Raw genomic sequence first — 10,055 nt, 5'->3', positions numbered from 1 at the left:
GAATGGTGTCCTTTCAGTTCCCATTCAAGCAGGTCATTTTGACAGGTTCGTGCTAAAGAACGTCCAGGAACAATGAATTTATTGCCAACCAACCCTCACGGAAATGGACTTCTGTATGCTGGATTCAACCAAGATCACGGTAGGATGTTTGTGTTGTTCTTCCAGAGACAAGCTAAGCTAACTAACGTCACCACTAATGCTATGCCCATGAACGCTCGACTAGCTAGCTAGCTAGTTCGGGGTCGACCCAGGGAATATAAAATATTAATGTTTAATTAATTATTTTTACTTATTGAAATACAATATTTAACGTAGCTTGATGGGAAAAAAACACTTGCAAGAGTTGCGTTTATGTGTTTTTTTTTAAAGTTTTTCCATGGTTTGCTAATTACTTAGCAAGCTAACTGGTTTGTTTACACCATTAAGTTTTATAATATATTCTTTTTAATTATTAAAACACACGCAAAATTGCACAAGAAAACAATATCTGTTTGTTGATTTGTAAGACGTTTGTTTGCAAACGACCTGAATGTCTATATATTTCATAGGGAAGTGTTAATAATAATAATATCATCATGCTACATACTGGATGTGCTTTTTTTTTTTTTTTATAGATATAAATAACGTAAAAAATGTTTTGGGTCTTATTATTTGGTTTTCTGTCCGTTTTCAGGATGCTTTGCATGCGGGATGGAAAATGGCTTCAGGGTGTACAACACAGATCCTCTCAAAGAAAAAGAAAAACAAGGTGATTGCTTGGGATCGACATTGTGACTTGACAGATCACTGAACTGATTCATTGTACATTCTGCAGAATAGGAAAGAAATATTTTCACTTTGACTGATATGCACGTCATGATAACACTTAAATACAGCCAACGTTTCATTGTTGTGTTTTAAAAAGATCAAATCAAATTTTATTTGTCACATACACATACATACAGATGCAGAAGGGTGCATAAGGAAGTTAACAACAGTCCAGCACATGATTTTCCGGTGTGATCCCCCTGAAATATACTCCAAAGTATCTTTAGTAAGCTGGTCATGCTGTTGTCAGATTTATAATCTTTTTTTTTTCCACCCTATATTTGTCATTTCAGACATGGCGGGGGAACGAAGTAAGAAATCTCACAACCTGGGTTTCCTTTAAATGACAACTTGTAGGTTTTTGTGTGGTTGGCTTCATTTTAGGCTCGAAACACAGACGACTGATGAGAGGAATGGGTTTTGCTTCAAATCGTAAGGTTTCGTGTCATATTTTCACAAAAGTGTTGTGCGAAGCATTAATTTTCCACAGAAATTCTCGTGGTGAATCATCATTATCACTTTGTGGTTGGAAAAGAAAATCTTGAATGATCATGATGAGTTGAGTGAAGCATTTGGTGAAATCAAATTGTAAAGCAGCTTTTAAAATCACTTATCATTGAGGTTAATTGGAGGAAAAAAAGGCTTCGATTTGCTAGGGAACATAAAGTTTGGACACTGGAGCGATTAATAAAAAGATCACATGCTCTGGTGAGTCTGAATTTACACAGTTTCAGAGTTACGTAGCCTGGAATTCAATTAAATGAGCATTCACAGCTTTTTTCGGGTGGGTGACTACATTTTAGGCTTAAAGTTCTGAAGACTAAACAGCTGCGTAGCCTTAAAGATACTTTACCTTTTTCGATCTTACGATAGCGATACGACAAAATTGTTAAAATATAAAAAAAAATTCATGCAACAGGCACAGGCAGGAGCGCACGATGTAATTATTCGATGTAAGCAATTTTAGTGGTAAATGCGTGTCTTCGAAGCACCAGGTATGTCTCCTGCTTGTAGTTCAAAAAAGGAAGAGGAAAGCGTTCAGTTTAGAGCAAAAAAATTAAAATTATAAATCACGCTGTCACAGTCATAGCACCATCTTTGACTTCCAATATTTTTTACTTACGATTGGATCGTCTTAACGTAGAAGACTACCTGTATTTATCAGTGTGGCCAATTGGGGTAAAAAAAAAAAAAACCCTTCAGTAGGCTAGGGAGCATGAAGTTTGGAATTTGGAGCAATAGAAAAAGGTCATGGGGTCTGATGTGTTTAGATTTATCCTGTCCCAGCCGGATTTTTTTTGCCCTTTGAGTTAGCACTAGGCAGTATTCCGGTTCATACCGAATACAGATGTTTATTTTTGTTATGATATTCATTTTTAGTACACCGCATTTCTCTGTTGCGGGTCACTGGTGAGGGCACAGCTGTATGTGTTACTAAGTGTGACGGTGAAGATGGATAGAAAGACATTGAAACGAGTGCAGCACGGGACAAGATTTGATTGATGAATGCGGGTGCAGGCAATAAAATACTTGTGGGTTGTGGGAGAGTAAAATTATTTGCTGGACTACTGCAAAACGGTCTAAAAAAAAAAATATATATATATATATATATATATATATATATATATATATATATATATATATATATATATATATATATATATATATATAAACAAAAACTGTATTTATCCACTGCACAAACGCAACAATGGCAACGAAACTAAAAATAAAACGATAAGGACAAAACTTAAATATTGCAGGCAGGGAGCGGGAGCAGGACAGAACTTTTTGTGGGAGTCTTCGTGAAGGTTCAGTTGGTAAAGAAGTCTTCACCATGATGCACTTGTTTTATAAATTCCTTTAAAATTTTATCTGAATACTGTGTAGTTTACGTTAATGCATGTTGCACACACTTTCTATTTATTTGTTTAAATATTATGTATGCTTTTGCATTCTGTTCAATTGTTAAGTCAAAATTTTGCAGTTATAGGGAAAGGGGATTGTTTACATTGTGTAGTTGCCAATTGTTTACAAAACGTTTTTTTTTTCTTATTTGTTTGTTTTTTTTCTTTCAGAAATTTGCGCAATAAAAAGGTTTTGTGCTCAGTTTTGTGCTCGAAATTCTCACGACTGATTTCATGTGGTGCCCCGTAGCTTATTCAATGATGGTCTGTTGGTTTAGCTGGTTTCAGGTATCATGGTCTGATGAGTCCATATTTACCCTGTTCCAGAGTGATAATGTTGGCCTGGATTTCATTTATATGGCCATTCACAAACACAAGTTTTTGGACTAATCAAAAGAACTCATGGTTGTGTTTAATAGTAAAAGTAAGAGCATTTCCACACTTTAGGGATTTGGAGTAAACACTATGTAGCCTTAAAAAACCACTCACCAGTGAGGCTAATTGGAATAAAAGGCTTTTAGACTGTGGAGCAGTTTATCCTGTTCCAGAGTGAATTGTTGGCCTGGATTTCATTTAAATGATCATTCACAACTCAAATTTATGGGCAGGTGACTTGATTTTGGGCTTGAAATTCAGATATAGAGTGGACTCTGTTTTGTGTGGCACACTGCAGCTTATATAAATTGTCGAGTTCACGCATTGCTTTTTATGCCATATATATTTTACTGAGAGCTCATGGTGTGGAGCATTAATTTCTGTGACTAATAGCTTGTTCTGTTTTTTTTTTTAAAAGGCCAATAGTCTGTGGACACCTGACCTTCACAACCTCGTGTTTATTATTCCCTTTAAAGTGCTGCCACAAAGTTAAAAACACAGAGTGATGTTGAATATCTTTTCATCCTGTAGCATTAAGATTATTTTTTAGGTGGTCCAGACATGTCCCGTAATTAAAAAAAAAGCCTTTCTGAACAAAGTGAGCTTCATGAATTACATGGTTTGGCAAGGTTAAAGTAGAAGACCTTGAGTGTCCTACACAGAGCCCTAGTCTTAAAACCAATGAACACCTATGGGATAAACTGAGACAGTGCACACCAGACGTCTGACATCAAAACCCAACCTGCTCTTTTGGCTGAATGAGCACAAATCCCCACAGCCCTGCTCTAGAATCCATTGGAAAGTCTTTGCAGAAAAGTGGAGGTTGGAACATTAAAAATCTGGCTAATTAAGCACTTCACTGTAACGGCTTTGGTGCAATGGCCATGTGTCCACATACTTCAACCATGTAGTGACTGTAAATATTTCTAAATGCTTCCAGTGTGTGTGAATTAGGATTGGTAATCCAATTAGTTTTGATCTTCAGACTCTGTTATAATCTGAACACAATTACCTATTAAAGGCACATGCTTCTGAAGGGCAACTAAAATATTGTTCATGTAATTTGTAACAGTTCTAGGTAGAGGCATGAACTACAAATTTTGTTAGTCTAAATTAAAAAGTTGGCAGTGAAAGTAACACTTTTTTTGTGTGTAAAAATTGCAAACTTATTTGCATTATATGTGATTGCTTTGAATTGATAGAGCATCAATTGCTTAACATGTGGTCCTGTTACATGACTGAAGTGTGTTTTGCATACAGAGTTTCTCGAGGGTGGAGTCGGGCATGTTGAGATGCTCTTTCGATGCAACTACCTTGCACTCGTCGGAGGAGGCAAGAAACCCAAGTATCCACCTAATAAAGGTATGTTCTCTCACAATATGGGCAAAGTTGCATATTGAATTTGTCTGCACATTACAATTATTCTGAAATTCAGTATACTGAAAGAAAATGCACAATAACATTTTTTCATATTGGTTTGAAGTCAGTATTATTAGTTAAGATTTTTTTATTGATTTCAGTTGTTTCGAAGCAAAAACTGTTTTGAGAATGCATAACAATGTATTAAAAAAAACAAAAAACAAACATCTTTAAATATCCTAGCTGTGTGTTTGCATGCCAGAGGCAACCATATACCATGTCCTCAGCCAAGCGCAACATATATGTCTATTACTTATTAATAAATACAATAATAATAATAATATTCACAATAGGTAAAAATAAAATAAACAGTAATTAGTCTTAGATTTTTCTTTTATAAATTGCATCAAATCATTGTTCTTAAAAAATTTGGGTTATAAATCAATGTTTGTCAATACTAGTTTTTACAGCCACATAATTGTTTTTATCTTTTTTATTTTTTTTTATTTATTTATTTTTTACACATTAGTGATGATCTGGGATGACCTGAAGAAAAAGACCGTGATTGAGATTGAGTTTTCTACAGAAGTCAAGGCTGTTAAGCTACGAAGAGACAGGTATTCGTCTTTACTAACTCGCCTTTCATGAGCATCATTAAAGCTCCTGTCAGCTCATTGCAAAGGAAAGAGCGTTCTTCCAGTTGAAAGTCCGGATATGTTTTCTTCCCTGCTGAAAGTAACTTCCTGCTCTCTAGATCTCTTCACCAAGAAAAGGTCAAGAGTCGCCAGCAAGCGATTCATTTTAAATAACCAGGAAATGGCATTATATCTCATTGTACATTGAAATATTCTAGTAATTTAAAGCTGTAAAAAAAAAAAAAAAAGAAAGCAGAACCAGTGTTAACATTATTAAACATTAGTTGCCCTTTTGCAAAATTCCTCCATATCGCAATACATTTATGATTACTAGAGGAAACTTCATGGAAAGTCAGGATTAAAATTAAGTTAATTATGCCGTCATTATTATTTGCTGGTGCACCAAGTGGTGCTTATTGGTGGTCCTCATATCAAATGAAAGTGAGGCATATTTCCCATCTGTGCTAACAAGATTTAGATGATTTAGAACGAGTCGACAGTAAACTTTAAGATGCTAGAGTAGTTAGTTTCTTGTGGTTTATTTGATATTTAACAGCCACAAAAGTTTGTGGACACCTGATCATAAGAGTCGTCTTTGGTTTTTGAACAACTTATTTTATATTTAGTCCATTATTTTGGGAAGATGTTCCATCAGATTTTGTAGTGTGCTTGTGAATACTAGTGGTCATTCAGCAACAAGAGTGTTAATAAAGTCAAGTACTGATGTAGGTGAGTTGGGGTACAGTGGGGTACAGTCAGTGTTCCAATTTATTTCACATAGGTGTTCACGGTTAAGGTCAAAGCTCCAGACCAACATATCTTCATAAGGCTGGCTTTAAGTGTTGTGATAATGGTTTAGGGAAAAAAACAGTATATGGATAAAAAGTATCAGGTGTCCCCAATTCCTTTGCTCATATAGTGTATATTCAATTATATATACTTTATAATTACAGCTCACTTGTGTATATGATGTATGAGATTTTGTTGTGTTTTGTTTCTTGTATTTTATTTTTTTCCCCCCAGAATTGTGGTGGTGTTGGATTCAATGATCAAAGTCTTCACTTTCACACACAACCCTCACCAGCTGCATGTGTTTGAAACATGCTACAACCCTAAAGGTATGTCTCCATTTCACACTTAAATTGTATTGTAATATTGGTAGTAACAAGTAATAAGTGTAGTATGTGCTAACACTTTCATTAATGCAGCTGTGCAGCTATTATAGACACACATTCACTCTTCCTCTTTTTTCTTTTTTTTAAGCAGCATTTTTGTTGGCCCAGTTGAATTTCCCATCATATTATTTTTTACTGTTTAAATTTTCCAGAATAAGCCAAATATAAATCTTGACTATTACTAAATGTACAGTTTAAAGCTGATCAATCAAGGTTTACTTTAGACAATCTATTCTTGTGTACATCAATAGTGGGTCGTGCATTTCACACACAGGCCTTTCTGAATCAGTCCACCGTTTACTAACATCATCACTACAGGGTTACAAACTATCAATATTATAATAAAACACAGTAAAACAGAGAGCGGCATCACAGATGCAGGTATCTCATTGCTGTAAGCATGAATGGCATTACTAAAGCAAGTCTTCTTTCACTTTCACCACCACATACATCATCTCTTACAGAAGCATCAAATTAACCCTTATAAAAAAAGAAATTCATTTCCCCGTGCATTAAGGTTTTCCTGGGGATTTGGAATGAAGGCAAATAATTTATTTATTTTTATTTTATTTATTTATTTATTTATTTATTTATTTAATGCAGATTCTACAGGAAAGAAAAAAGTATATATGGTTCATGAAAAAACTGTTTTGACTGACCTTTCCTCATGATGTTCAGCCTTTCTTGAAAATTCAGTTTTGTAAATGGCCTTGTAAGTGTATCTCTGACCAAATCAATTTCTTCTCCTATGTCAATCTTTGTGAAATTATCGAACAGTATTAAATCCACATGACTATATTTGAGATTGTGCAGTTTGCTACAGATTTAGATTGTGGGCTCTGACTAGCGTGTTCTCCAATCAAAAGATGTGAAAATGCTGATGTTTTTGGACACCTTCTAGAGCAGGGATGGGCAAACTTTTTGACTAACGGGCCAGAATGGGTTCTAAAATTTGATAAAGGGGCCGGGTGATACATATACACACACACACACACACACACACACATACATACATAACATTAGAGATTTGGCAAATTCAGTTTCATCAAGTGCCAAAAAAGCAACAATTTGTTGATCTTTTTTTTTTTTTGCCAGTACATCAATAAACACAGCAAAAAAACTAAAGTTCAGTTTCAGTAGGAACAGTGTTGTTGAACTCCTTATTTTGCCAGTTCATCAAAGTCTGGAGTAAGTTTTGTTGTGGCAATTCTCAGGATAGATCCGAGGTGTTTGTCAGAAACTGTCGCAGTTTTTAAAGAGTATCAGCTTAAGCTCTCTTAAGAGAAGAAGAGAGAATTGCACGTGAACAACGTCAATGGAGCTGAAGTGCGACATCTTCAGGGGAAATGTGGGCATTACAGGGGAAAGGTGAATTGAACAAGGTTTACCTGTACCTATTTTAATAGAATTTGGTCACGTTCGGCGCGCTGGATTAATAAACCCAATGGGCCGTAGTTTGCCCATGTCTGTTCTAAAGGGTCTCCGAGACAGAATGATGAAATCTGATTGATTAAAGCAACAGCTTCAAGATACATGAATTGTTAGCTAATGGATGTCTGCAGTGTTCTCAGTGAAACTGACCCTGGCAACAAATGAGATGATGGCTGAAATTTGTTTGGATAGAAACTCCTAATCAAAACGTACACAACTTTTAGCAACGCACCCAAGAGAAAGGCTGTGAAATGAAGCGAATAAACTATTGAAAATGGTGGGGTTGCAGGGAGAAGAGATAGAGAAGGTGGAGGAGTTCAGGTACCTGGGGTCAACAGTGCAAAGTAATGGAGAGTGTGTTAGAGAAGTGAAGAAAAGAGTGCAGGCAGGGTGGAGTGGGTGGAGAAGAGTGATAGCAGGAGTGATTTGTGATAGAAGAGTATCTGTGAGAGTGAAAGGGAAAGTTTATAGGACTGTGGTGAGACCTGAGATGTTTTATGGTTTAGAGACAGTGGCATTGAGTAAAAGACAGGAGGTGGAGCTGGAGGTAGCAGAGCTGAAGATGTTGAGCTTTTCATTGGGAGTGATGAGGATGGACAGGATTAGAAATGAGTTTATTAGAGGGACTGCGCATGTAGGACGTTTTGGAGACAAGGTGAGGGAGGCGAGATTGAGAGGGTTTGAACATGGAAAGGAGGAACATGGGGTATATCGGTAGGAGAATGCTGAGGATGGAGCCACCAGGAGGGAGGAAAAGACGAAGGCCAAGGAGGAGGTTTATGGATGTGGTGAGGGAAGACATGCAGGTAGTTGGGTTGAAAGAGGCAGATGTAGAGGACAGGGGGGCATGGAGACGGATGATCCGCTGTGGCGACTCCTAATGGGAGAAGCCGAAAGAAGAAGACTACAGTATTCTACCGATTTATTCCATCCATTAATCGAGTAATCCTATAAAATAAACAACTAATTTGTTTCCTTTTTAGAAAAATAAACTTAGGATTCTTTCTGTTGTTTTCTTTGTCCTGAATCTTCTCCTCACCCCTTGCTGTTTTCTCCCTGTTCCTCCATTTTTCCTTCTGCCTCGTCTTCTGTGTTTACCTGTCCAGAGCGCTCCAGAGTTTAGCAGGTGGTGCATCAGTAATGGTCCGTGGGGAAACCGTGCTAATGAAAGCACAAAGGCAAAGAATTGGCCTTGATGCTTTTTTTTTTTTTTTTTTTTGTATTCGAATCACTTCAGGAATCCTTTCAGCAATAGTTATTTTGCATGTTGTTGAATTTTGAAGTTTTATTTTTGTTTGTTTTTTGTTAGAAAAATTGTCTTTCTGGTAACTAAATATTTGTTTTCTTTTTTAAATATATTTTCAGACAGTTGATGCAGTATGCGTCTATTATCTTTGCAGGTCTGTGCGTCCTGTGTCCAAACAGCAACAACTCTTTGCTCGCATTTCCCGGCACCCATTCTGGACACGTGCAGATAGTAGACCTGGCCAACACAGAGAGGCCTCCAGTGGACATCCCTGCCCACGAGGGAGCTCTATGTTGCATCGCCCTTAACCTCCAGGGCACACGGATAGCCACGGCTTCAGAAAAAGTAAGACACAGATGTGTGGAAGTTCTTCTACAAGCATGGAGATTTTGAGCCATGTATAATTACGTATGTATTATTTTTTTGTTGTTGTTCAGGGGACTCTGATCAGAATATTCGACACCTCTGCGGGTCACCTGATTCAGGAGTTAAGACGAGGATCGCAGACTGCCAACATATATTGGCAAGTTGTCAATGATTTTATGTTGTAAGGCAAACGACACAATTCAGGTGTCTGTCATAAGTAACATTTAATGCCTATGTTTCTGCAGCATTAACTTCAACCAGGATGCATCTCTCATCTGTGTGTCGAGTGATCATGGGACTGTCCACATATTTGCTGCAGAAGATCCCAAAAAGAACAAGCAGTCAAGGTGTGGGTCAAAATTTGATGGTCTTTTCTAGATATTTTTATAGTGGTAATAATACCACGTTTATAGTGGTAATAATCTCCTTGCAGATTCACTGCTTCTTTACCCCTATGTTTTATTTATTTCTTTTCTTTTTAAACAGCTTGGCCTCAGCCAGTTTCCTACCTAAGTATTTCAGCTCCAAGTGGAGTTTCTCAAAGTTCCAGGTCCAATCTGGCTCACCCTGCGTCTGTGCCTTTGGAACCGAGCCCAATGCAGTCATAGGTAAAGAGGAACTGTCTGGTTAATTTTGAACTGCTAAAGGCTCGTTTATTAGTTTGCATGAATGAAGCTGCGGTAAATAATTTCCAATGTAAAGCATTCGCTGACTTTCTGAACACACTCACTAATCATTACCTTTTTTTTTCCTCCTC

At 36.9% G+C, this 10,055-nt stretch overlaps 1 protein-coding gene and 1 long non-coding RNA gene across 3 annotated transcripts in view; one reads left to right on the top strand and one right to left on the bottom strand.

The window, feature by feature from the left end:
* wdr45b (WD repeat domain 45B) overlaps window positions 1-10,055 on the top strand; it is an 11,643-nt gene that overhangs the window by 289 nt on the left and 1,299 nt on the right. Inside the window, exons 1-10 of one of the 2 annotated variants that reach the window (XM_083556996.1) lie at window positions 1-139; window positions 674-748; window positions 1,101-1,118; window positions 4,347-4,448; window positions 4,975-5,062; window positions 6,104-6,198; window positions 9,087-9,277; window positions 9,370-9,455; window positions 9,544-9,645; window positions 9,785-9,906. The exon at window positions 1-139 is cut by the window's left edge and continues 271 nt beyond it. In XM_083556996.1, the coding sequence (XP_083413122.1) occupies window positions 73-139; window positions 674-748; window positions 1,101-1,118; window positions 4,347-4,448; window positions 4,975-5,062; window positions 6,104-6,198; window positions 9,087-9,277; window positions 9,370-9,455; window positions 9,544-9,645; window positions 9,785-9,906 (946 nt within the window). In that variant the 5' untranslated portion in view covers window positions 1-72. The remainder of the gene's footprint in view (window positions 140-673; window positions 749-1,100; window positions 1,119-4,346; window positions 4,449-4,974; window positions 5,063-6,103; window positions 6,199-9,086; window positions 9,278-9,369; window positions 9,456-9,543; window positions 9,646-9,784; window positions 9,907-10,055) is intronic. The other variant, XM_083556997.1, reaches the window with a different exon arrangement.
* LOC310734678 lies at window positions 1,527-2,383 on the bottom strand. Its single transcript, XR_014536115.1, has 2 exons — window positions 1,931-2,383; window positions 1,527-1,811 (listed from the first exon to the last, which is right to left on the bottom strand). It is a non-coding gene; the product is annotated as an uncharacterized lncRNA (long non-coding RNA).

Source organism: Silurus aristotelis, assembly GCF_946808225.1.
Source record: "Silurus aristotelis genome assembly, chromosome: 12".
Classification (NCBI taxonomy): Eukaryota; Metazoa; Chordata; class Actinopteri; order Siluriformes; family Siluridae; genus Silurus; species Silurus aristotelis.
Note: the sequence above shows the minus strand (reverse complement) of the source record. Positions and strands in the feature narration are given on the sequence as shown.